Source organism: Zonotrichia albicollis, chromosome 27 (genome assembly GCF_047830755.1).
Source record: "Zonotrichia albicollis isolate bZonAlb1 chromosome 27, bZonAlb1.hap1, whole genome shotgun sequence".
Lineage (NCBI taxonomy): Eukaryota > Metazoa > Chordata > Aves > Passeriformes > Passerellidae > Zonotrichia > Zonotrichia albicollis.
Genome location: NC_133845.1, coordinates 6,431,907 through 6,459,576, shown reverse-complemented (window position 1 = coordinate 6,459,576; position 27,670 = coordinate 6,431,907). Strand labels below are relative to the sequence as shown.

Genomic DNA, 27,670 nt, shown 5'->3' with positions numbered 1-27,670 from the left:
GCTTTCTGTTCCACTCTAGAAACTGCTGGCAGATATTAAAGCAAAGAGAAAAGGCAGGGTGGTGTCTCTGGGTTAGAAAGTTGTTTGTAAAGCATCAACCAGCATTTATTGCTTAGCTCCACTTTGTTACTGAAGTGGGTAGTGAAGAACTTCATGGCTGTTACTTTTTGAGATATCTTTTTTTTTTTTAATACTGTTTCATGCTGTTCTGTGGAGAAGTTGATAAATAATCACAGAGCTCTCTGGGTCAGTCTGTTGTACCAGGACAGAACCACACTGGGTTGTTTGCCCATGACATGGCTGAGAAGGGCAGAGCTGTGCCAGGGTGTCAAGGGCGCTCCAGAGGTTCGTGAGAGAAGAGGGACTTGACCATAGTTTTGGGCATGAATGGATGACTGGATGGATGGATGGATGGATGGATGGATGGATGGATGGATGGATGGATGAGGGAGCTAGGGTTGTTTCAGCTGACAAAAAAAGAGGCTCAGGAGAGACCTTATTGCTCTCTACAGCTGCCTGAAAGGAGCTTGTGGTGAGGTGAGGGTTGGTTTCTTGTCTCAGGTAACATGTAATAGAATAACAAACAGCCTCACGTTCCTAACATCCAATATAAACCAGCAAAGGTTTATATTGGATGTTAGGAATAATTTCTTCCCCAAAAAGCTTGAACAGCCTTGGCACAGTCTTCCCAGGGCAGTGGTGGAGTGCCCATCCCTGGAGGGATTTAGAAGCTGTGTAGCTGTGGCACTTGGGGACACAGGTTAGTGGTGGCCTTGGCAGTACCAAGTAAGGCCCAGACTCGATGATCTTGGAGGTCTTTTCCAAACTGAGCAGTTCTGTGATTCCATAGATGAACTTCCTACTGAAAAGATGAACAGATTTTTGGTGAACTCCTAGCTTTATTCTACTCCCCTGTGAGCTGCCTGTGTGTTTGCATTAGCACGAGGGAACACTTTGGATATTTATTATTCCTCCTCATGACTTGCCAGATCCCCAAGCTGCTCACACTCCAGGCAGCAGAAATCCAAGTTCCTTATACAGAAATCCCTACCCTTGGCATCTTCTGTGAGGAGATTCCCACAAAATGAGGGCTCAGCCATCTCACCCGGGTGACTCAGCTGCCTCTGTTGATAATCCTGACGTGAACCTGATATCCTGTTGATAATGCTAATGTGAACCATCTGATCTAGACACAGTTGAGCCCTGAATAATTAACTGTTCTGGCAGGGCAGGCCAGGGAACCTGCCAGAGAAGGGGCTGTGCCTCACACCAACCTGAGGACATGCCAGGAGTCACACAGAGCACAAGGGATGGGAACAGTGGCTGTCATAGAGAAGGAGAGGCTTTAGGGGCACTGCTGGGGCTGGAAAGTCAGACAGAGCCTGCTCAGGCTGGTGGGCACCATTTTTGGTGGCCCAAAGCATTGCCTGGGCTGTTTGACATGTCCAAGGTTGGCCACCATCCTTGAAGAGTCAATACAAACTTGGCTCAAGGTCTGTCTGCTCTCGCCATGCCAGAGAGAGGGCAGACCCTCTCATGCTGCAGAGATCAAACCACAAAACCCTTGAAAACATCCCAAAGTCAGGACCAGGTCAAAGCCTCAGAGGAGCTTTAGGAGCTGGCCAGGAAAAAGAAAATCCTTGGAGAAGACCCAGACACCCAGCAACTCTCTGCTGCATGAGTTCCACGTGCAGAAAGGCACAAGCCATTCCTGCCTGCTGTGCCAATCATTTCTGCCCTGAAATGTGTGGATTTGGCAGCTCCAGTGATCTGGAACGTGAGGTCCCAGTCCAGCATCACTTTCAAGATCCCCAAGAGCAGCTTTCTTATTCTGATGAAGACCTCTGAGTTTCTGTCTCCATTCACCATCATCTTTTTCCTGCCAGTCTCAAAGGAATTTCACATCGAGGTGTAAAGCTGCAAAGGCCTCAAGCACAGGTGGAAAATAAGAACTGGAATAGAGGGAAAGGCAAGTTCCAGCAGCTTCACAGCACCAGGACTCACTTTGCACTGAGGAGGAGGATAAACATAGCAGAGAATTAGCTCCTCAAGATGCCAGCATCCATAAATCTGGGCTAAAGACATTCTGCTACGGGGGTGGAGTGGGGTAGGAAGACCCCAGAAAGGACTAATCCTGTTAAACGATTTGAGAAAACACAGACCACGTGATGAAATTGGATTACCCAAAATAATAGTTAAGCTATTAGTCATGTCTATTGTGTGGCTGGGTAAGTCAAGATGATGTAGGCAGGAAAAATGAAATGCAGCATCATTGCCAAAGGGGTAGAAAACTCCCCAAGGAGAGGTGACACCTCCAAGCTCATCCAGGACTGGGGGGTGACTCACAGCCCCAGTGTTTCCCCAGGATAAGCAGTTTTGGCAGCTGGCTGTCATAGCCTGAATGGTTTTAAACTTTCTCTGCATACATTAAAATGAGGTATTTAGTGTTCATCATTTAACTTGGGGGGAGAAGTACAATTTTCATATGATTTCATGGCTCTGGGGCCAAAGATTCTTAAATCTGAGGTCCTCTCCTTAGAGGGAGAAGGAGTTCTTGTGAAAGAAGGTGAATTTGTGAAAGGAAAGGGGCAGAAAAACATCCACAGTGGCAAGAGAAGTGCCAAACAGGGATTAATGGGGACAGGTTTGGTGCCCAGCCCTGTCATTGATGGGGTGGAGGAGGAGGGGGTATTTTAAACAGCAGGATTAAAACAGCACTTCTAAAGCATCTGCATTTTGTTTTGATCTGTCACGAAAACAGCTCGATTTGCAGGAGGAATCATCCAGTCCATGAAGTTTGATGCTTTCCCTTTGAAACAGTAACAGCTTTCCCAGCTTTTTCCAGTAACAGCCTCTCTGGTTTCCTTCCAAGGGAGGGACGAGGGTCCTTCCCAGCTTCTGGTGCAGGGAAGGACCAGGGGGACACAATGGGATGGGCTTTGGCCACCCCTCAGTCTTTGTTGGAAAAGGCAGGTGTCTGCTAAGGAAGGCAGGAGCCTTCCTTGAAATGGAAAATGTAAAACCCCTCCCTCCAAATTATTATAATATTGAAATTAAGTGACTCTCAGGCAAAGATATGGGAGCAGGAATAACAGTTCTTTAATAGGGAATAAAAAATAAAATAAAAAAGCAGTAATACAAAACAGCACTGGCAGAGTCAGAGCATGCCCTGCCCCGTGTGTCAGGGGGTGTCCCAGCCCCATGCCTTGGGGGCTCAGCCCTCCTGCAGTGCCAGCTGTGGCTCTGCTGCAGCAGGGATCCTGCACAAGGGGGGAGTTTTCCTCTGCAGCTCCAGGGCTGCTGCAGATGGGCCTGGGCTCCCTCTGGCCATGCAGGGCAGCAGAAAGCTGCTCCTCTGGCAATGCAGGGGGCAAAGGCTGCTGGGGTGTCCCAAAGCTCAGATTGGATCCAGGTAGGAATGCTTGGCTCCTCCCCTGGGTGGAGCATCTCCCCATGGGATGGTGGGATTAGATCAGCCCTGCAGGGACACTCAGTGGCCATGGACAGAAGATAATTAATAATTAATGGCCCATGAACAGCAGCGATCTCCTGGAGGGAGGATTGGCTGTGGGAGAGATGAAGAAAACTGCCCAGTGAACAGCAGAGAACTGCCCCAGCTCTGACAGATGGGAATAGAACACACAGCCCCATTTCCAGCCTAAGACACCCCCAAGGTTTGGATCTCTGGCCCCCATCAGAGAACACCTGAGAGGTGATGATTTACCATGGGCTGGGCCAGACCGCAGCACAGCAACCAAGGATCCATGGCCAGGGTCTGTCAGTGCTGCTGGCAGCTGGCATCACCTCAGTGCTGTGGGAAGTGCCCACACTCACTGGCCATGAACAGCAGAGGGAGGGAGGATTGGTTGTGGAATAGATAAAATTGCCCAATGAACAGAGAATAACTGCCTCACCTCTAGCAGATTGGAAATAGAATCCCCCAAACCATGCCTGACAACCCAGGGCACCCTCCCTGCTGCTCAATCCAGCATCCCCAATCCTCGCAGGTCAAACACGCTCTGCCCACGCTGGGTGCACCTTTGGGCAGGGTTTATTCCCCTCTGTGCCCTGGCCAAGCCCTGCCCTTGGGCTCTGGGACCCCTGGGTGTCTCTGGAGCTCTGTGCAGCCCAGCTGCAGCCCTGGCAGTGCTGCTCCATTGATTACCTGCACGGCTCATCAGCCCTCTCCAACTATTCCCCACGGTTGATCAGTCAAGTCATTGACAAGTTAACAGCTTTGTTTACTTCTCCCTCTCGCTTCTGCAGCCAATTTGTTCTGATCACTGTGCTGAGAGAAAGGCTGTTTTGATTGGTTTCTCACCCAAAATGAACCATGGTGGGTTCCTGGACTGGTGGCATGGCTTTAATTGTGTCACCTGGGAGAAAGAAACCTTCTCACCCCACTTCTTTCAGGTTCCCGTGCCTTGGGCAGCACAGACCTGACCCCAGGGTGTCCCTGTTAATTTCTCCTCCAGTACCCCAGCTGAACTGTCATTGAACATCTTCAGGTGTGATTTGGGCAGCTCTAAGTAGCTCCTCATGGATTTTTCCCACCCACAGGACCTGCTGATGGTGAGGAGGAGATGCAAAACCCAGGCACTGCCCTTGAAGCCTGCAGCTGATGAGCAATCAGGCTCATCCCAGCCTCCTGGCTTGGCAGGAGTGGGAGCTCTGGAGCCGAGATGAGATGAAAAATCAAGCCAGAATTTTCCTCTGCAGTGAGGTGTTATTATTATCATCAAAATGCCAGAGTGTTTAAAAACAATCCAACCCCAGTAGCAGCAACTGGTGCATCGTGGTGAGCGCAATCAGACACCAAACATGTCCTTGTCAGGGGTAAAAATCTGAAATTTGGGGAAAGGTTGCAATCTTTCTTCTTGTTTATTTGATTAAAAAAATAAAAAACATATGGGGAAAAAGTAGGGAGGAGGAGATGAGCAAAGTTGGCATCTCTGCATCTGAGCTGTGGCATTTCCACCATTAGAACTTGAGGCTCACTTTGTGTTGGAGCCAAGATCCCTAAATTGGGATAGAGAGGTTTGGGAAGAGGTGATCACTGCTGCAGCTGTGTGTGCATGGAGTTTGTCAGGATGGGAGCTGGAGGCTTGGAAACATTCCCTTGAGTACAATGGATACGATACACAAGGAAATACCTTTCCATGTGCTTTCTTCCCCTGTAGTCAGCACAGGTGAGACCACATCTCAAATCCTGTGTCAAATTTTGGGCCCCTTACTACAAAAAAAGACATTGAGGTGCATGTCCAGGGAAGGGAACAGAGCTGGGAAGGAGCTGGAGCCCCAGGAGAGGCTGAGGGAGCTGGGAAGGGGCTCAGCCTGGAGAAAAGGAGGCTCAGGGGGCCCTTGTGGCTCTGCACAGCTCCTGACAGGAGGGGACAGCCAGGGTGGGGGCAGGCTCTGCTCCCAGGGAACAGGGACAGGACAAGAGAGAATGGCCTCAGGTTGTCCTAGGTCAGGTTTAGGTTGGATATTAGAGAAGATTTTTTTATGGAAAGGGTTGTCAGGCATTGGCACGGGCTGCCCAGGGCAGTGGTGCCATCACCATCCCTGGAGGTGTTCAAATAACCGTGTGCTTTGTGGTGCTTGGGGACACCTTGGGGTCGGTGCAACCTTGGCACTGCTGGTCAGCAGTTGGACTGATGATCTCAGGGCTCCTTTCCAAGCTGAACAATTGCCTGGCTCTGTGGTTCCACAGCCCAGCCTCATGCTGCAGGGCCAGCCCAGGCTCAGGAGAACCGTCAGGGCTCTGAGCTGATGGAGCCCAGGCTGGGAGGCACAGCCAGGTAATGCAGATGGGGAGAGGTTACCCAGGGCCTGCTGCTGATAAATGAACCCACACTCAGAGCGGGAGGCGGAGGAGCCACACAAGCCCCACACGTCTTCATTAGGCAGGGAGAAGAGGAACAGCCCCATACATCACCATTATGAAAATTTACCCGTAATAAAGAAATAATTTGTGCGATGCATCACACGCGGGGGGCACCATGACACTGCTCAGGCTGGGAACCTCACTCCATCATTTCTCACAAGGCTGGCACCAGCAGGAGCTATCCATTGTCCCTGTCCCCTTTGGACCTCCAAAGGATGCCAGAATGTCAGCCTCAAAGCATCCATCCTGTGGAGGATAGCAAGGCTCTGGGGCCTCGAGGGTTTGGGGTGGTGCTCAGGGCATCCTGCTGGGGACAGCACTGCTGTGAGGGTGAGAGGAGGGGATTGTCACATCACACCCAGGAACTGAAAGTACTGCTGGCAATAAAGCAACAAAATCCATTCTCTGAGCAATTTGTAGCAATTAATAGCCATTCCCAGGAATGAAATGTTAATTAATTCTTTCCCTGAGCCATGCATTTATTTAAGGTATTTGTGGGTGTTCTTGGTACTTTTATTAAGCAATTAAAATGCATCCAAGAAAATATTTATCCATTTTAAGTAATTCTTAGTAAACACGATTTATATGGCAAGCAACCACTTTATTTTGCATTGTTAATTAAAACCGACGACACACTCCACTTCCCCGGGTGATTCGCCACCAGAGCAGCCAGGAGTGCTGCTCCAGAGCTGCTGGCAGCTCCAATATCCTCCCTCAGAACCTGCAGGGTGGATTTGTGCAGTGCTTGATGGGGCATTTCAGAGCCCCAGCAGCCCCTGTTACTCCCCAGCAGTCCCTGTGCTGCTGTAAGGAGCTGTGGCCTGATGAAGACCTTTCTGAAGAAGATTTTGTTGAGTCCTACAGCTTTCCCAGGGCTGGGAAGTCAGTAGTTTGTTCCCATATGCTGGGTGTTGAAGGATTAGAAGCCCTTGTAGAGCAGACAGAGAGGGGTGTTTGTTCAGGTGAGCATGAGCAGGGATGAAGTATTCATGAGCAGGGATGTTAACAATGCTCCTCCATGGACTGACACCCTGTGGGTGTCCTGGTTTAGGGCAAATTTAGGGGAGAATCTCCAAAAGGGCCCCTCCAGAAAGCAAACCCACATGGCCCCTGTGCCCAACTGGCTCAAGAAGGATTTCTTGGAGAGAAGTGGAAAGAACCTGTTTATTTAACAGGCACAGCACCCCCAGCACAGAATGAACAATACCAGGTCACAGCACTCTGTCACTGCTCTGAAAAAGATGACAAATTCAGAAAGTCTCTCCTGTGGATGCTCACTCTGTTATCAGTTCCTCAGGTGCTGGGAAAGGCTGCGGCCCAGAGCAGGCCCTGCTGGGCCACAAGGTGTAAAACCTCAGTGCTCCCCAAGTCCCAGACCAGAGCAGGTTCAAGTTGGTCGAAAAAAAGGAAAGGAGAAACAGCCCAGGAAGAAATTTGGACTGTTTAGCTAAACTAACTCATGAGCAGAAGTAAGAGCAAGCAGAAGCAAAGCAGAAGCAAGAGCGAGAGAGCAAAGCGAAAAGCAAAAGCAAAAAAGCAAAAGCAGCACCATGTACTGCCCGTCTCTGTGTTCCACCAGGCTGATAAGAAAACCCAAACAAAATTTTCACTCTTCAGAGCCAGTCTTAAAAGCACAGAACATAATACCCAGCATAAACAGAACACATGAATGGGGATACAAGCATCATAACATCACCCTAGGGCAGTGGGGTTTGCTGTGCTCTCACTGGGGAACTCTGTGGAGGCTTCACCAGCCTGGCAGCCCAGCCAGAAACAGGATTCATGGGAAAGAGGGATGGAACTGCTGTGCAGAAGGAGATGCAGCTGAGCATCCCTCTGAGAGCTGGGGAAGAGGCTCAGGTGTGTCATCCCAGCTCTTGGCAGACTTCCTTCAGAAACAAGAGCAGGAGAAATAAAAACACTAAGACATGAAAACCAAAACAAAGCCCCGGCATTGTTTAGGAGCTGACAAATCCCAAACTGTCCTCTCTTATTTGCTTGTGTGCACTCTTAGCTGGGAAGCAATCGATGGAGTCAGAAAAATGCTATTTCCCTGAAGAATGTCTCCTTAGAAAAGTTCCTCCCTCCCTCTTCAGTGTTAAAAGGACCCACTGCAGGTATTCTATTTTTTGTTCATTCTTTAATCACCGGTTTTCAGTGCTGACTGTAATAACCCCTTTGAAACTTGGATCAAAATATCTCTTTCCTGGTTGAAATTTGTTTTCTTCCATCACTCGAGCAAATTCAATTTGCAGAAGATACTGAATTGGGAGGCACCTGGTACTCCCTCCAGAGAGGCCAGAGGAAAACAAAAGCACATTACAAATATGAGAAAGGAAACAACAGAATGAAACCCAGCCCACAGGGGAAGAAATGCCCATCTGGGGACACAGACTGAGATGGTGTTCAGTGAAAAGAAATGAAGATGAGAAAATCTGCACACGTCTGTCCTGGATACAGGCTGGGAGAGCTGGGGGTGCTCATCTGGAGAGGAGAAGTTCCAGGGAGAGCTCAGAGCTCCTTGCAGGGCCTGAAGGGGCTCCAGGAGAGCTGGAGAGGGACTGGGGACAAGGGATGGAGGGACAGGACAAGGGAATGGCTCCCACTGCCAGAGGGCAGGGATGGATGGGATATTGGGAATTGGGAATTGTTCCCTGTGAGGGTGGGCAGGCCCTGGCACAGGGTGCCCAGAGCAGCTGGAGCTGCCCCTGGATCCCTGGCAGTGCCCAAGGCCAGGCTGGACAGGGCTGGGAGCACCTGGGACAGTGGAAGGTGTCCCTGCCATGGGACAAGATGAGCTTTAAGGTCTCATCCAACCCAAACCTTTCTGGGATTATGATTCTGTGATCTGCATTGGTCCCAATGGGAGCAGGGTGAATTTGAAGCTGGGAACTCCAAAGGTGCCTGTCAGTGGCAGAGGGCAGGAAATGAAGACACCTCCAAGTCACCCTGTGGGGACACCTGAGGGGCTCAGGGGCATTGGGAGAGGTCCCACAGCATCCCCTTGTGCTGCCCTTCAGCCTGGACAGCCCAAGGGAGTCACACACACACAGTCCTGTGGGCAGGGTCTGGACAGACAGAGCCTCACCCCTCTCCTGGCACAGGGAGCCCCCTGCCCAGCCCGGCCCCTGCACTGGAGCCTGGCAAAGGGTGGGAATCAGCACAAGCAGTGACAGGCAAGGTGGTGGCCAAGTCATCCCAGGAGAGACTAAAGCAGGTGAATTTATAGAGTCTGGAACAGACCCTGGGTGGCACATTTGCAATCTATAAATACCTTCAAGGGAACAACATAAATGAAAGGAGCCCCTGATCTCCAGGCTGGCAGGACCAGGAGCACTGGCTGGGAGCCAGGTTGGTCCAAGCCATGGATACAGGAGGAAGAAATCACAGAGAGCCACAGCAGTGGAGGTGGTAGATGGGGCTGCAGGACCATCCTCCCCTCTTCTCTGCTCCTTTTTATTCAGGTTCTGTTTATAAATAACAACTCAATGGTTAATAGGTGAGCAAGGCACGTTATGGGCTCGTTAAAACCCTCAGTTAAAACCCTTCTGGCAGTCCACGAGCTCATCACAGGAAGCTTTACAAGAGAGTTATCAGCTGCCATTATTAAAAACCAATTTGACATTATAAAAGATCCATACTGCTCGTTCAGCCACATTGATTTAGCCATGTTAAGCCTTGGAAAACTGGAGCAAGAACCTTGATCTCTGCTGAAGCACAAAAAATTGGTGTTTGTGACACATCAGGAAATCCAGTTTTGCAGCAGCGATGGGTTTTGAGCAAATCCATAAAGCGCCGTGCCACGGTTGTTGGGAGGTGTTTTCCCAAGCAGCTGCAATGTCAAACAGCTCTTGGAAACCTTGTTCTCTGTTTTGCAACATCCAGAAGGATCTCATCTGAGCTCTGCCCAGCTCAAACCCTCCTCCAGACACTTCTCCATCTGGTTCTAATTCCTGGTGGTCTCCAGGAACGTTGGGAGGATGAACTGCAGGCAGGTGCAAGGACATGACCCCACAAGTCACTTTTATCCTCATCTTGAAGCCTCCTTCTTGTCCTTTGCACAGCAGGGAGGGTGCATTTGTGCAAAATCACCAGGGAAGTGTCTGGGACAAGAGAAGCTCTGGATTGTCCCCAAAGTTTGGTGCCTCACCCTGTCCCATTGACTGCTGGAAAAAAATGGCTTCATGCACCTGCTACCTCCCCTGAGCACCTGAGGGGCAGAACAAGACCCTGCAGAGGCTGGAAAACTGCTCCAGGCTGGGAATCTCTGCAGGGACAACATTGTAAAAGGAGCTTGATGGAGCAGAAATATTCCTGACAAAGAGCATGGGGCATTTCCCCCATTTCCTTCCTTCCTTCCTTCCTTCCTTCCTTCCTTCCTTCCTTCCTTCCTTCCTTCCTTCCTTCCTTCCTTCCTTCCTTCCTTCCTTCCTTCCTTCCTTCCTTCCTTCCTTCCTTCCTTCCTTCCTTCCTTCCTTCCTCCCTCCCTTCCTCCCTCCCTCCCTCCCTCCCTCCCTCCCTCCCTCCCTCCCTCCCTTCCTCCCTCCCTTCCTCCCTTCCTCCCTTCCTCCCTTCCCTGAACCTTCCCAGAACCTTCCTTCTCTCTTTCCTTTCATTCCTCTGCAGTTCCTGATATGAATTCAGGCCTTTTGGACCAGCAAACCAAACGGGAGACATCAGGACCGTGTCTCTCTCCATTCTCTCCATCCCACAGGCTGTGCTAAGCTTTGGGCAGGAGGTGCCAGACCTGTAGCAGGTGTCCCTGTCCCTCTGCTGCCCCATCCCCAAGGAACAGCCACTCTCACAGCACTGGCAGGTGCCTCCCACAGCAGGCAGCAGTTCCTGTGGCAGGGCAAGGCAGATCCATGGGGAGGCAGCGGGGCAGGATGCTGAGCTCAGCCTTGCAGGCTTGGCTTGGGCTGCAATTCCCTCTGGGAGGCATCACCAAAGCATCACTGCCCGTTCAGAGCTTGGGAGCAGCACCTGCCCCTCCATTTGTGCAGGTTTTTCCATACAGAACCTCCCTCATTAACACACAAAGCAGCCCTAGAAATAAAACCAGCACCTCCTGATTAATTATTGGAAGGGGAGGCGAGGGAGGCAGGGGAGGGAAGCTGAAGTGGCCAGTCAGCATCTGTTAGAAGTGCAGAGATAAATGGGAGGCGAGGGCAGGTCAGTGCATACAAATCACTGCCATCCACTGGGGAACACCTCTCAGAGTGCTGTGTCACCGCGGGGGAGGCTGAGCAGGTCACTGGCAGGAGGCACTGAGGTTCACAGTGCTCGGGGAATTGGCTCTGGCAGCACTCAGAGTGTTCTCCAGCCTGCCATGCACCAGCATTCTGCTCTCTGCAGCCCCACTGAGGCACGTCACTGCCTATGGACCTTCAGCAGGAGCTCCCTGCCGCTCGAGTTGTCCTTGGCTGCCTTTGGGGCAGCATTGGAGCAGTGGGGAGCCATGGCAGAGTGACAGGAACAAGCAGACGGAGGCAGGAGACCGCTGGGAGGAGCAGGAGCAGATGCGCTGGCCTTGAAAGGGACAGCTCTCCCCAAACCACGGCACTGGCCCCGTGTGGGGAGCAGCCTCTGCAGCTCTTTCAGCAGCTCCTTCTCTCTCCTTCAGCCTCCGCAGCTCCTTCCTCTCTCCAGACCAGCTCCCAGTGCCTGCATCCTTCCCAACCCATCCAGCACAACCAGAAGGGCAGCCCCACAACAACAAGGCAGAGACTCCTCAGGGAAACCCTCTTCCCTCTAATTTACCTGTCCTGCTTGGGGAGAATTATTATATGTTTGTTCCCAGGCTTGTTTTCCCTTCCCCAAAGAGTGGCTGGAGTTTCAGGCCGCCTGACAGCATCTCCGCCTTTCCCACCCGCTCCCGAGTGGCAGGTTGCCAGATGGTGCCCCATTAGGTCACATTTGCTCATTGTTTGGCAAACAGGGCTTAATTCAAGTGCTGAGTTGACAGCTTGTTCTCCAAGACAATTTGCAAGTTGCAGTGTTGCAAATGCCAGCTTGGCTTTTCGGGAAATGTTATTTCAGCTGCCTTAAAGGGATAAAGTTCTCTTTGACAGGGGAAAGAAAAAAATAAAAAAAAGGAAGAAAAGGGCCAAAGCGGGGGGCAGCAGAAAATGTTTTTACTGGTTTTGATGTGTTGTTTGATGCCAGCAGTGTTGTTGGCAAGCCTTCAGGAAGGGACTGTCATCCCCATCAAGTAGACACCCCTCCATGTCCCATTCCTCCCATCACTGAGGTCCTTCACAATCCTACAAAATCAGGTGTATTCCCACTGAAACAGGGTAATAGAATGTTGGTTTCTTTTGGAAAGGTTTCTGTAGGGGTACATGTCTGTATCTCTCTGATGGCTCCTCTCCAAAACCTGTGGCTGTAGTCCCTAAATCCCCAGGGAAGGGGACAATGCTGAGAACAAGTTCATGTCCCTTCTGAAGTCAGGGGCACTTTGGGCGTGCTCCCCCAGCATTGTGACAGCTACACATGGACATGGCAAGAGACACAAAGCAGCACCACAACAATGCTGTGTTTTCTTCAACAGGTGGGCAAAGAAAGGCCAGGTGATAAAGGAAGCCTCCGGTGACTTCTACGAAACCATCGTGGACCACACGTTCTTCTTTGAGCCCGTGTCCTGCGAGGTCACCAATGCTCTGGGCAGCACAAACATCAGCAGGACCGTGGATGTCTACTGTGAGTAACCTGATGGCTTCAGCCTGGCTTCCAGGCTCAGCAGAGCTGCTGAGAATCAGCAGGAAGCAGACACAGCTCAGTCTGACTTGCCCAGGGTGGCAGGACTGGCTGGGCCCTCCTGCAGCTCGCTCTTTGTAAACGCTCTGGTGGTTGGACCTGTGATTTCCTTGTGAGCTTGTGGGGTGGTCACTGGGGAGCCGATCCGTCTGGAGCTGCAGCAGGCACTTTATTTATTATTTATCTGGTGGTTGGACCTGTGATTTCCTTGTGAGCTCATGGGTGGTCACTGGGGAGCTGATCCCTCTGGAGCTGCAGCAGGCACTGCCTGAGGCTTTTCTTTATTTGGGGCCCATCAGGATCTACCCCTGTGCCCTGTTTGGTGTGGGGTTCCTGGCTGGCAGAGCCCAGCCCTGCAGTAACTCTGGTTTCCTCTGCACAGTCGGGCCCAGGATGGCCACGGAGCCACAGTCCCTGCTGGTGGACCTGGGCTCGGACGCCGTGTTCAACTGTGCCTGGACTGGGAACCCCTCCCTGACCATCGTCTGGATGAAGCGAGGCTCGGGCGTGGTAAGAACCTCTGGGGACAGGGACACGGCCAGGGCAGGGGGGCTGCAGTCTTGGGGTCTCTGCTGCTCACAGTGACCCCCAGATGTGTTAGAAAGTCTCTTTTCCCAGCCTGGCAGTCAGAGAAGGAGCTCTTCATTCAGAGGGATCTTGGCAGAGAATGGTGCTTTGTGAAGCCATCAGCACCCAGCCATCCCAGTGGGAACTGGGATCACGGCTGCTTCTTCCCCAGCCCCTCTGTTTTCAGAACCAGGTTGAAGTCCCTCAAGATTGCCTTCTTTTCTCCTTTTTTCACAAAAAGGAAGCAAGTCAGAGACCAAAGAGAGGTTGAGGCCAAGTAAACACAGGTGTTTTTATGACTAACTCTGCAATCAATGCTAACACAGTGGGTTTAAAAGAGATCTGACCCTTTGTGCCTCTGCCTCGTGCCCGGTTAGGGCTGAGACCCCACCTTGCTACAGGGAGACCCAGATCCACATCCAACCCCTACATCCACTGACTCCAGGAGCTGTGGGAGCAGTGCCAGCTGAGGCTCACCCAGCTGAGGAGGAGGAGGAGGAGGAGACATGATGGGCTGTGACCTGCAGAGCCCTGGGGGAGAAAGCCAAGGGCAACTGGAGGAGTTTGCTCAGAAACCATTCTCTGTTTGAGATCTGCCATGTGTTTTTTCAAATCCAGCAGTGCCACAGTGCTGCTGACAGCCTCAGCCAGATCCCTCAGCTTTTCCAGGTTTAATAAAGCTGCTCATTGCACAGCAGGGCAGGGGAGCAACAGTCAGCCAGTCCATAGCAGGGGGCTGGCCAGAGCCAGCTGAGATTTCCCTGGGTATCCAAATCCTGTTCCAAGGTGTCTGCCACCTCTGCCACCACTTCTGAGCTTGAAATTCCCGAGTCAATCCCAGCAGCCTCCCCTGTGCCTGTGAATGTGGAGGTGCACATGTGGAGTGTGGGTCTCTCCGAGGTTTTTCTACCTGTGCCACTGCAGCCACCAAAATTTTTCTCTTGCATCTTGAACTTCTTACAAAACTGGAGTTTGTAAAAATTCAAATGAATAGGAAGAGGATTCCTAATTCCACCCCAAAACACCTGTGGTCTTTCTTTATTCTTTGGTCAACAGCAGCAAGTGATATTTCCATGCAATGCCAGACTTTTCGGCTCATCCACTTTGCTTTCCCGGGGATGCTCAGGAGCTGGTGACTCAGGTCATTGTTTCGTCTGTAACTTCTCATGGCCCACCTGAAAGGTCCCCTCCTCTCTTTCAGGTCCTGAGCAATGAGAACAAGCTGGTCCTGAAGTCAGTGCGCCAGGAAGACGCCGGGAAATACGTGTGCAGAGCCGTGGTGCCGCGCGTGGGCGCGGGGGAGCGGGAGGTGACGCTCACCGTCAACGGTACCTCCTGCTCCCCTCTGACATTCATTCCTGCTTCCCTCTGACATTCCCTCTCTCCTGCTCCCTTCTGACATCCCTTCCTGCTCCTTTCTGACATTCATTCCTGCTCCCCTTCTGCCATTCCCCATTTCTTCCCTTCTGACATTCCCTCTCTCCTGCTCTCTTCTGACACCCCTTCCTGCTCCTCTTCTGCCATTCATTTATTCCTGCTCCCTTCTGCCATTCCCTCCCTCCTGCTCCCTTCTGCCATTCCTTCCTGCTTCCCTCTGACATTCCTTTCTGTTCCCTTCTGACATTCACTCCTGCTCCTCTTCTGCCATTCATTCATTCCTGCTCCCCTTCTGCCATTCCTCCCTGCTTTTATTCTGCTATTCCTTCCCTCCTGCCATTCATTCCTTCCTTGTTCCCTTCCACCATTCATTCCTTCCTGCTCCCTTCTGCCATTCCCTCCCTCCTGCTTTCCTTCTGCCATTTCTTCCTTCCTGCTTCCCTTCTGCCATTCCCTCCCTCCTGCTCCTCTTCTGCCCTTTCTTCCTGCTCCCCTTCCACTATTCCTTCCCTCCTGCTTCCCTTCTGACATTCATTCCTGCTTCCCTTCCACTATTCATTCCCTCCTGCTGCCCTTCTGCCATTCACTCCTCCTTCCCTTCTACCATTCCTTCCCTCCTGCTCCCTTCTGCCATTCCTTCCTGCTCCTCTTCTGCCATTCATTCCTTCCTTCTTCCCTTCCACCATTCCTTCCCTCCTGCTTCCCTTCCACCATTCTTTCCCTCCTGCCATTCATTCCTTCCTTCTTCCCTTCCACCATTCTCTCCTGTTTCCCTTCCACCATTTATTCCCCACCCCCATTCCCTTCCTGCCTTGATCCTGTTGCTTTAACAGGTCCTGTTCCCAAATTATCCCCTCAGATACTTCCTTTTGGAGCAAACCCCATCTCCAGTTGAATCAGAGTATTGGAGTAAATCAGTTGAATCAGGCAATTGGAGTAAAGTGGATTTTGCATTATTTTGCCTGGAAATGCACAAGTTAAAGCAAAACAAAAATCAACATTTGCTCAGCCCCACACAGTTCCCTATTATCAGCAGGGGTTTATTGAGTAGTTGGGAGCTGGCAGCTTTAAATCTTTAATAGATTAATCTTGCAAAACCCTCGCGAGGTCGGAGAGTGCTGTTGTCTCTATTGTACACCTGGAGAGCTGGGAATTGAGTCTGGATCCAAGAGCAGCAGCCTAATCACACTCTCCATCCCACATGAGGATACCTGTGAGATTCCTGTGAGGATACTTGTGAACACTCTGCCTGCCAGGATTCCTGTGAGAATTCCTGTCAGGATACCTCCATGGCTGTTTGGGGCTCATCCAGCAGTGTGTCAGGATGTGCCCTGGACTCACAGCCACATCTCTGGAGCTTAATGATGCCCTGGCTGGGACCTCACAATAGCTGGTAACAAATTTCAGCATAAATACACAGGGAAAGAGCCAGGCAGGCTGCAAATGGTGTAAGCAGAGGATGAATTTTGCATTGTCTCTCACCTGCATGACAAACTGGCAGGTTTCACTCCCCACTCACTGTCACAGAAGAACATAAGCAGGAGGCAGCTCAGGCAAGCATTGATTTCAAACACAGATAATGCACACAGTGCATTCCCAGTTCCCTGGAAATATTCAAGGACAGACCTCTGAGCAACATGATGCAGCTAAAGATGTCCCTGTTATGGCAAGAGGTTGGACTGGATGACCTTTAAAGATCACTTCCCACCCAAACTATTCCAGGTTTCTATAATCCTGGAAAAGGAAGCTGAGGGCAACCCAGCAGGGACTCAAAACCAACCACTAAAAACCAACCATTGAAAACCAACTACTGAAAACCAGCCACTAAAAACCAACCACTAAAAACCAGGCACTGAAAACCAACCACTAAAAACCAACCACTGAAAACCAACTACTGAAAACCAGCCACTCCCTGACTTGGACTCAGCTCCTCAGCGCCTTCAGTCTCCTTCCCCAGCAGCTGCTGGGTTTTAATTATAATTAAATGAGCTCATGGAAAACAAAGCAACAAATTAGCACAAAGAACATGCTCCTTCCCTGACACCTACCAGGCACAGGGATGCCCTGAGAGCAGAGCAGAGCTCCCCACAGCTCGAGGCATTTGGAGCTTGCAGCACTGACTGGAAAAGTTTCCCTCCAGCAATTTTTGGTTTTTCTCCCCAGCTTATGCCTGCGGAAACTGATGGGGAGCAAATGAAATCCATGCATGGGGTTCACTGCTCAGCCTTGAGGATCTGCCAGGAACTGACTGCCTGCACATCCCATCCCATGGGAAGTGCTGCCAGGTGCACCCTGAAGGTGACAACGTTGGGACAGGTTACTGCAGGTGTTGGACCAAGGGAGAATCCCACACCTCTGGGTCAGAATGGTCTCCTGGCCCTCCAAGTGAAGAGAACCGAGCCTCTGAGCAGCATCCCCACATCCCACATCCACCAATAACAAGAGGCAGCCTGTCCTGCAGCGGGAGCAGCATTCCAGCTCCAGAGCACGGCACAGTGTGTCTAATCCAGCTAATGAATTCTGCTGGAAGCCTGCTCTGATGTAATTCAAGGGGGAAGCTGAATGCCTCATATTTTGAAGTGATTTTAAATCCAGAGGGTGATACAATTGTCTGTTATTACCAGATGCTTCCCTCTGTCACAGAAATATCAGGCATTGAGAAGTTGTGTTCTGGGCTGGCTGCACTGCCCTGGCCAGGGCACCTGGACTTTTAGGGGGCTGATCCATCCCACCAAGCACAGAGATCCCAACTGAGGGATCACCCAACCCACTCTGAGCCTGTGATCCCATCAGCCCATCCACTCCCAAAATTGTCCAAAATCATGGCATGGTGATGGTGGGGTGGGAGAGCATCCTGTGCCCTTCCCACCCAGCTCCCTCAGACAGGGCTGTGGTTGCAGAGCAGCCCAACCCCATGCCAGAGCCAAGGCCACCAGCCTGCAATGAAGCAGATAGGATTCAGTCTGGTGAGTGGGAAGGAGGATTATGCAAAGCAGCAGCATTTGGCAGGGCCAGAGCAGCAGAGGCTCGAGGGAAGGGAGGAACTTGGTGCCATCATAAATCAGCAGCAGCTGGATTTACAGCCAAAGCCTCTCGATGCTCTTGACTGCACCCAGCCTGGTCACAGCTCCCACCCCAGCAGAAGCACCCCCAGGTCACCTTCACAGGCAGATCAGCAGCAGTCCCTCTGTCACTGCACCATCCAGGCTTGGCAGGGGCTGCTGAGCAGGGACCACCACCCCTGCTCACCTTGTTCTGCAAGAGAAGTTTGTTGGAAGGGCTGGACAGCTCCAGGTGACTAATTCAGGATGTCATTTGCCTGGGATTCACCCCAACAAAGTATTTGGGCATGTGTGAGAGCTGAGAGCAGGGCAGGGGCTGATGTGCCACCCCGCTTGGTCAGGAGCACATCAAGGTGTCAGGAAGTGCTCGAGGACAGGTTGGAACAGCCTCCTCTGGTGGGAGGTGTCTCTGCCCATGGTAGGGGATCTGGAATGAGATGGGTTTTAAAGTCTTTCCCAACCCAAATAATTCTGTGGTGTTCCTTTGTAATCAATACCAGGCAGAACCAGTCAGCCCAGGACTTCTGCAGGAAGCAAGGAGTTAAACAAAACTCTCCTGCCAAATAATTTTGAGTGCCTGGGAGAAAAGTTCAGATGGACTCAAGCAGACTGGAGAAGCCAAGACCATCCTATCCTTTCATTCCTGTAGGCTTCCACCTCAGACTTCTCCTTTGTGCAAACCGCACAAATAAATTGGCACCGAGGTGCTAAAAATAACCTCCACCAATAGCTCCATCATTTATATCCATAGCAACATTGCTTAGAGCCTTTTCCCTGCCTGTGGGCTGTCTCACACTCGGTGCTGAATGCCAAGCTGGAGATTGGCAGCTTTCATAAGGAGCCAGAGCCTGGTGGAGAATCAAACACCAGCCCTGAATGAGAAGAGGCTGCAACTTCGTGCTATTATTTCTGGGCATGTTCATCTCACAAACAGTCTTTAGTCATCCACTATTATCATGATGATAAGCCTTCGACTCTGAACTCCTGAAGCAATAATAAAAGCCAAAGCCATTGGCATTTGTGCCGTTTAAAACCCACTCGCCTTGGGGAAAATGATCCTTTTAATGATTATTAAACCATTTTTCTCTAGCGTCACCCAGTCTTGGAGCACTTCCAGAATTTATAAGTAACATACAACCATCAAAATGGAAAGGAGATGGTTCTTTTTATTACTGTTTAGGTCTGGCCTGCAGATCCCCTCACTGCTCTTGCCTCTGCTGGCTTTGGAATCATCAGGTGGGCAGGAGCATCAATGGCCTCAGCAGGCTCCTCAGGCAAAGCAAGGAGTCACCTCCTCTGAGACCCTTGGGAAAGCTGAGCTTTCAGCAATGGATAAACTAGAACTCACACCTTGGGATCGTGCCTAGAACAACATCTTGAGCATTTAGAGAGAAAAACACAACAAAGTGGCTTTTTTTTTTCTTTGCCTTCTTCAATCAAAAAGGGCAGAAGCTTCCACAGCCGTACTGCTGTGTCCATTACAGCAAAACAAGTCCTGACCTTCACGCCCAGCTCCTGCTATTCCTGATGCTGATGGCGGCTCCCTTCCAGTAGTAATTTCCTGAGCTGCCAGAACCGTGGCCACTGGTCAGTGAATTGTGCTTCAATGAGCTTGTTTTCCATCCATCTCCCCTTGGAGCAGTGAAAGGAAGCAGGGACAGGGCTGTGCCTCAGTGGGAAGTGTGTGAGGAGTGTGCAAGTTTGGTGCAGGAAGGGGTTACTGGGACAGTTCCAAAAGGCAGCTGTATGTATAAATGCCTGAGAGTGAAGGATTTAGCATTTTGGTACATTTCTGTGCATTTATGAAATTTATAAATGGGTGATTTGGATGAGAATCAGGCAAGAATATCCAGGCAAATCTTTCTTCCCACTTTACCCCAAATGCCTGAGACTTTTTTTTTGAAGGAGCACATTAGGTGCAGGGCAGGGAGGTGAGGAAAATGGGAAAAAATCCACAATGCTGCATTACTGATAAACCCAATGACATACTCCAAACCAGGCGTGGCAGCCCCAAGTGAACACCCAAAGTTCCAGAGCTGGAGCAGGGGGAGTTCTGACATCCCCTGCCACTCCTCTCTCCCTGCCCTGCAGGCCAGTTGTTGCTGTTTTCTGCCAGCAGCAAGCCACTCATGGAAACGCAAATCTGCTTTAATTAAGGAGGTTAATAAACAGCAATTAGGATCCCAGCTCTTGTGCTGCTCCCCTGGGGCCATCAGAGCTGTTAGAAGAGTGAGAGATGCTCTCCTCTCCCATCCCTTTTCTCCCAACCACAGGATGTTCACCAAGGCAGGACAAGGACATCTCCCATCCCAAGCTGGTGTTTGGCTCACGAAGAGCCTTTCCTAACCTCTCTCCTCAGCTCCTTTCATGACCCACATGGCACAGGAGAGCCCAGCTGATGGGTGTTAAAGTTTTCCAGCAGAAATTTCTCCACCACATCTTCCTCAATGCCCTGGAGAGCAATTAGTTTAATTCAAACTGGTTGCTTAATGAATCTGGTTGGTTGCTTAATGGATCAGGGAGGGCACAGAAGAGGAACAGCAGGTGGAATGGGATCCTGCTTTGCTCCTGCAGCAAACAGCCCTTCTCAGAGGCCAGGCTCTCCAAGGAGATGGGAGAAGGACCCTTTACACCAGGGATGGGGCTACAGAGATGGGGGCCCTGGTGTTTTGTGAGGGCTTTGCAAAAACCCACTCAATGTTCTCCATCACAAGAGGAGATGGGGCTGTTTGTCCATCCGTGCCCTTTAGACATGGACTCCAATATCCATTCAGGGCTCCCTAACATCCCCCATCCCCAGCAGTCCCATGGGGTGCCAGCAGCCTCTCCTGTCTCCACAGGGCCCCCCATCATCTCCAGCACACAGACCCAGCACGCCCTGCACGGCCAGAAGGGGCAGATCAAGTGCTTCATCCGCAGCACTCCGCCGCCAGACCGCATCGTGAGTATCACCCTGGGCACGGAGGGTGCCTGCAGCACCTGGGGCTGCTCCAGGCTCACCCCTCTCTCTCTCTTGGCAGGCTTGGTCCTGGAAGGAGAACGTTCTGGAATCTGGGACCTCGGGGCGCTACACGGTGGAGACGGTGAGCACAGATGAGGGGGTGATTTCCACGCTGACCATCAGCAACATCGTCCGTGCTGATTTCCAAACCATCTACAACTGCACGGCCTGGAACAGCTTCGGATCTGACACCGAGATCATCCGGCTCAAGGAGCAAGGTGGGCACTGCTGGGGGCTGCTGGGGCTGGGGGCACTGGGAATTAGCACCTGGCTGGGCTCGGGGAATGGGGACATGCTGTGAGAGCAGGAGGTGCTCAGAGAGCTCTTGGGATGTCAGAGGAAATTAGGAAGGGCAGTGACAAGGCTCCAGCTGTGCTAGCTGCAGGATTGCATCCCTAAGGCACATGATCTAGTAAAGGGGAAGGAGCAGGGGCAAGCCCTGTAAAGTCTCTGCTTGGTAAGGTATTGCTGATTTTACCTGTCCTGCTAAAGCTGGAGGGCACGGGCTGATCTTGCACCCCTCACTCCCTGTCCCACAGTACAAGGTGATGTCACTGCCCAGGCTGGAGGATCATTCACAGCCTTGGAGAGACAGTGGCTGCTCCCTGCAGAGCCCACTGCTCTACGATGATGGGGGTGAGCAGAGGAAGGCATTTGGACTGGTGGCAACTCTCCATCCTGGCCACCAGCCACAATGCCACATGTCCCACAGGGCTGGGCTCACACACTCAGCAATTCCCAGGGGATGGCCAGGGAAATTCCACTCTCGGGGCTCTCCACAGCAGGGGAGGGAGATGGCTTGTGTGAGGAATGCTTAGCTCCTGGAGGAACTCCAGTTCTCCTCTATTTTATTAAATGCCAGGGCAGGCAGGTGGATTGTTCTCATTAAGCTGTGATTTATAGGCAAGGCTGGCGTCCAGATTAAATCAGAGCTAAATGAACCCCTTAAAATTAGCCTTGGGCTTCTTCCAATGCAAACAGAGCCAGTGGTTTTTCCAGGTCGGCTGCCAGTCAGCGGCAGCGCTGGGCGGCGAGCCTGGGTCCCAGCAGAGGGGGACGGGGAGCCGAGCTCACACCCAGCGTCCCTGCAGGGCCACCGGGGGGGCCAGCCCTGCCCGGGCCAGGAGACACTGCAGGGTGGCACAGAGGACACCGCACAGTGACACAGGGGACACTGCAGGGTGGCACAGGGGACAGCCCTGCCCCAGCCAGGGTGACACAGGGGACAGCCCTGCCCAGGTCAGGGTGGCACAGGGGACAGCCCTGCCCGGGCCAGGGGACACCACAGGGTCCCCTTCACAGGGCCAGCCCTGGAGCAGGCAGAGCAGTGCAGAGCAGAGGGCTGAGCGCTCAGGAAGTTGCGGTGGGCGCGTGGGCTGTGCAAGGCTGTGGACACTTGCTTTATTTTCAAACAGGTACGGAAATGAAATCAGGAGCTGGTATTCAAGCAGGTATGGAAATCATGAGCTGACGGTGAACGTGAATTGTCCCCAGGCACCACCACACCTGAGGGCCCAGCGTCCTCCTCCTGGCCCGGCAGCTCTCCCCAGGGCAGGCAGGGCAGGCAGGGCTGCAGGGAGCTGCAGGGCAGTGACTGGGGCAGGACTGGGGAGCTGGAGGGGTCCAGGCCCCCTGTGCCACTGACCCACTCTGGAAACCAGCACTTTCCCTGCCCCAGCTCCCCAGGCACTGGAAGGGGGATGCTCTTACTCGGCCATGTTTAAAATGTTGCAGAAGTCCCACAGAGTGCTGCTTTGGGACAAAAACAAAGAGGGGAAAGTACATGTTTCCAGGGTCATCTGCAGACATCAGCTTGGTTCAGCATAGTGGGAGAGTGATGGCCAGCATCCATTGGCACCAGAGCAGGTCTGGATGGATCTGGGGGCAGATCTGCAGGAGGTGCTGCCCTTGTGGTTCCTCGTCCTGTGCCCCAGAGCAGGATTCCTGGGGGAGCCAGCAATCTGCCCCTCCCTAAGCTCATCCAGCCCTAGAGGAGAGTTTACCATCCCCACCATTCTGTCACTGCCCCTTTGCAGTTTCCTTTGCAGCCCAGGAGAGCCCTGGGCATTCTCCCCACCCCATTCCCTGTATGGTTCTTCATCATCTTCATCCCCATCACCTCCTGCTTCTCTCTGAATTCTGCCCTGCAGATCCCATTCCCCAGAACTGAGAGCCAGCCAGCCCTCCCAGGGTCTCCAGGGCTCCTCTCTCTCCAGCCCCTTGCTCCATTTTCCCCTTGGAAGACCAAAATCATCCCATGAGGAGCTGCCACTGTTGGCAGGAGCACTGCTTAGCAGGCAGCCTCAGAAATCCCTGGTTTCTTCATGCCCTGGCCCAGGTGCTGGGCTGGAGAATGGTGATTTTAGGGTGAGCTTCTTGGAGCAGCTGGACCCAGCTGCAGCAGCTGTCCAGCAGAGGACTGAGGGGATTTGCCTTTTCACCACCTGGGCACTCCCAGAGGTTTGGTGATGGATTGGTGCAGTGCCACTTGAGTCATGTCACCAGTGGCCCACCTTGAGTGGCATGTGACACACCAAGGGACCAGCAGCCCAAGCAGGAAATCCATGAGCAAGCCACAAAGTGAGAAACATCTGTTCTGTTTTGATCAAGTGTGAACAGAGCCTGAACTCAATCAGCACCACATATTTATCACCTGCAGTTCCCAAATTAGGGCTCAGGACCCAGGAGCTCCACAGCCATGGCTTCAGGGTACCATGGAGTGGCTTTAGAACTCCCCTGTCCCGCTTGGGATAGGGTAAACAAGGATGACACCCTTTGCTGACTACACAGTGGATACTGGTGGAATGAGAATTGCCCCCAGTCCCTCCAGTAGGGGTGTGTCCCCTTGGGAAGGATGGAAGGCACAGGTGGGATCTGTGCTCTCAGGTCCAGGATGAAATTCGTGCCCACCCCAGCCCCACACTGTGGGCAATGGGAAATGGTTCCTGTATCCCCCAGTCAAGGAACCCCTGGGCTTTGCTTCTCAGCTGGGTCACCCCTGTGTCCCCAGGGTCCAGCAGCATCCATGTCCCCATCTGCTCAGACCTCTGAGGAGAACCGCCACTCTGCATACATTTTTCCATAAATTCATCCCATTCATTTCCAAGGCAAGGCCTCCAGGGAGGAAACACCTTCCAAGGAGGTGTCCAGGAAAGTTGTGAGGACACACTCACCCACCTTATCTGGCCATCCCAGACAGGGTTATCCCCCTTATGGTTCACAAGATCCTACAGATTATTTAGAAAGAGAAGGAATGGGGACCAAGAGATACCTGCAGCTTTAGGGGAGAGGGTCTTTGGGATGCAGCTTTATCATCCCAGCCAAGGAAGGCAGTTTGTGGTACCCACAGCTGTGGTGTCCTACAGTGTGAGTGCTGCCCATTGCTGCCCCTCCTTAATCCAACCCAACACTCACTGTAAAGTCAGACCTGTGCCTGGAGGAACTGGAGAGACAGAGCAGGGAGATAAAAGGATTTGGGGCTCCAAATCTGAACCCCTCACCATAAATGTGATTTCCCATTCCACCCTCCCCACACCTCACAAGCTGCTGTCAGGGCCTGCGTAGATAAATCAGCTTTGCTGGCTGAGCCACAGCCCAAAATCCCCCCCAGGAATTTGGTGACAGAGTTCTTGTAGGCAGAAGGATGTGAGGGTGCTCTGCCTCCCCCAGACCCTGCCCACACATCCCACCCACAGTGCTCAGCCCCAGCATGGGCCATCCCTCCTGTCCCAGTCTTTGTAGCACCCTCAGGAATTTTGGAAGGATGACAGTTGAAAAGCCACAGGAGAAGGCAGGAAATTGGGATATAAAATAGGGAGGGGCTGTGAATGATGACTTGGGTTAAGTCATCCATCAGCCTGCTCGGATGTCATTTCTCTTTCTTTATAATATTAACACACAGTCTTCTTTTGCACTTCATCCTTTAGAGGAGCTCATTTATTAACCTCAGGGTATTAACAAAGCAGTCACTAATCTGCTCCTCTGGCTCCCCCCTCTCCTCCCAGGGTAAACTGAGGCACAGAACGAGCAGGGCTGTACAAACTGCAGCATCCCATCACCACGCAGGGATGAGGGAGCAGGGAAGCAGGCCCCAAAACCCTCCCTGGGCTCATCACTGAGCCTCTTGCCAGTAGCCAGGGTGGGTCCCTGAGGGAAAAGACCCCTCTGTGACCTTCAGCCTGCTTCACTCTTGCTCTCCTTGCTCTTGCAGAGTCGGTGCCCATGGCGGTGATCATCGGGGTGGCCGTGGGGGCCGGCGTGGCCTTCCTGGTGCTGATGGCCACCATCGTCGCCTTCTGCTGCGCCCGCTCCCAGAGGAGTAAGTGTCACCTGTTGGAATGTCACCAATATGGTGTATGGGATGTGCCTGGGCTTGTCTGGCTCTGCTGCTGAACTAAACAGCAGCACTGTGGTGTTTCACCCCACAGACACTTTTGGCTGTGGGTGTGTGGTGTTTCACCCCACAGACACTTTTGGCCGGCTGGGTGTGTGGTGTTTCACCCCACAGACACTTTGGGCTGGCTGGGTGCTGCACTGGGCCCGTGGGGACAAGGCCAGGCCTGCAGGAGCTCTGGTGGTGCTGGGATGGAGCTTCCCCCCATAACAGGGGCTGCTCCTCAGGTTTCCCTCTGTGGAGAAGCTTTAAGGTGATGGTGAAGGAAAGGAGTCGGTTCTGATGGAGGGTTTGGATCCAGAGCTTTATTCTGGCCCTCAGGCCTCTGAATGCAGCACCAGCTCCAACAGAACTCCCTGAGCCCGTGGTTGCTGCTCCTTTGAACCCCGGGGAGAGGGGCAGGGAAGGGGCAGGGAGCCACCAAGCAGGGACAGGAGGGGAGGGACAAAGGGACAAAGGACATCTGGATGGCCCAGTGCCCCCCAGGGGTAGAGGGCATCCTTTGGATCTGCCAATTCCCTTCTGGAATGCCAGGACTGACAGACAGTGCTGGGAGGGGAAAGGAGAGGTGACTGACACACCTGGGAGGGAATCTGCAGGGGAGGGACCCGGGGTTCTGGGGTAAACAGAAATCACAATGGAACAGTCACCCCCACCTGGCTGTCCCCTTTGGAAGGGCTGGGGGGACAACTCTGGGCAGAGGGTGAATTGAGTGGAGCAGGGAGAAATCAGAGCCTGAATTAACCAACACAATTTACTGAATTCACTTCTCTGCACAAGCTGCTTCTCCTGTTGGTCTACCAAGTGTCTGCTGCAAACAGCAGCCCTGTGGGAAAAGGGAAGAGTTTATGGAAGACATGCCAGGGTAACTGCTGATCCCTGTTAGCAGCTCAGAAGGTGTGTAGAGGACCTCTTAATCTCTCCCTTGGAGGAATCCTGAGGTACAAGAGGGAGAAGCATCCTCACTGTGCCACATCGGTGCTTAAAAACCCTCCACAGTTCTGCTTCTGTTTTAATTCCAGTTTTCCTGGCAGGAATGCCAGCCAGCAGAGTGGTTTTTCATGGCAGTTGTGCATTCTGAAGTCTGGCTGCAGTGGGAATACAAGTTAAAGTGACATTAGAAACACAGGTACAGGAGGAGGAGAGGGAAGCAGTGCAGCATTGTCTGGCCTCATTACCAAGACACCGGGAAATTAAAGGAGGATTGTTGGCTCCCTGAAAAGGCACCAAAGCAGGAGGGAGAAGAGTGTGGTTGTCTGGAGCATTCCAAGCCTCTGGGGAGAGGAGAGGAGGAGATCCTTGGCGCTGCTCCCGGCGTGCCAGACGCGTGGTGCGGATTCTGGGATGCCAAACTCCTCACGTGGGTGCCAGAAAACCCAATTGTTGTTCTTTTATTCTTCCCCCCTTGATGGTTTACGAAGCCATCAAAGACATCAGGCTGCTCCTGGATTCAGTAAGGACACACGACCCCCCACTGCAGAAATGTGTTTAATTTTCAGTGTGATAATGATGCCTCTCCCTGTTTTATCCCATTTTTTTGAACTCCCACAGCCTCCATTAGCAAGAATTAATGAATTAAATAGGGGAAGTCATTTATCTTGCTTTTTGAGGAAGGATTGCTGATGGACAGCACCCAAGACCAGGCCAGTTTGATGTCATTTGGCAGCAAGAGACAATGCAAGCACCTGAAGGAAGCAGGGCCAAGCGGTGTTTCCATGTCCATGGGCAGTTTTTTCCCCATGCCACATCCTTCAGAGAAACTGAGAGCGTGTGGTTCATTATTTTCCCTCTCGTTTGATGGAACCAGATGGTGCAGGGCTCTTTACAGGACACACAATTTCACAGGAATGCCATGACAACAGATCCCAGACGTGGTGGAAGCGCCAGGATTTAGACTCTCACAGGCTGGAGGCATGCAAGGATGGGCTGCTCTTCAAGGGGAAAGCCAAGAGGGGACAAGGCTATCCCAGCCAAGTGCCTTGTGCTATTTATCCCATTGGTAAATCAGGAAAAAGGGCATTTTCCTCACCAGGGCTAGGAAGATAGGTTCTGGAAAGAAGGCACTGGGGATATGGTGGCAGGGTTTGAATTCCCTTTTCTCTGCTGTGTTTCTGGTGCAATCCTGTTTAGAAAAGGTTTTTTGGTCTCCAATACACCAGAGGCTGCTGTGTCTGGGAGTGTTCCCTGCTCTGCTGCTCCTCTGGCAGTGTGATTCCCTGGGGAGAGCTCAGCAGCCTCCCCAGGCCAGGGCAGGGGCCCCTGTGCTCCCTACAAGGCTTCCTTGCCACTTCCCTTTGGGATCAGAATAAGTAAGAGATCATGTAGCTCTGATATTTTCTGAAAAATCCTTTCCTTAGGACTTTTCCTCCTGAGAAGCTGGGAGGCCTCAGGAACAAAATGTAAACAATGATTATCTGCTGCTGTGGAATGCAACAGGTGCATCTGTGATTGGTCTCATGTGGTTGTTTCTAATTAATGGCCAATCACAGTCCAGCTGTCCAGACAGTCTTGGTCAGTCACAGAATTTTGTTATCATTCCATTTTTCTTCTTGCTTGCTAGCCTTCTGATGAAACCCTTTCTTCCATTCTTTTAGTATAGTTTTAATATAATATATATCATAGAATAA

At 52.0% G+C, this 27,670-nt stretch overlaps 1 protein-coding gene across 3 annotated transcripts in view; it reads left to right on the top strand.

Annotated features, from left to right (window-relative positions):
• Window positions 1–27,670, top strand: part of KIRREL3 (kirre like nephrin family adhesion molecule 3) — a 413,421-nt gene that overhangs the window by 372,480 nt on the left and 13,271 nt on the right. For 2 of the 3 annotated variants that reach the window (XM_005494940.4, XM_005494942.4), the window contains 7 exons: window positions 12,438–12,586; window positions 13,026–13,153; window positions 14,412–14,538; window positions 20,490–20,590; window positions 20,670–20,868; window positions 22,066–22,101; window positions 24,861–24,968. In XM_005494940.4, the coding sequence (XP_005494997.2) occupies window positions 12,438–12,586; window positions 13,026–13,153; window positions 14,412–14,538; window positions 20,490–20,590; window positions 20,670–20,868; window positions 22,066–22,101; window positions 24,861–24,968 (848 nt within the window). The remainder of the gene's footprint in view (window positions 1–12,437; window positions 12,587–13,025; window positions 13,154–14,411; window positions 14,539–20,489; window positions 20,591–20,669; window positions 20,869–22,065; window positions 22,102–24,860; window positions 24,969–27,670) is intronic. The other variant, XM_005494941.4, reaches the window with a different exon arrangement.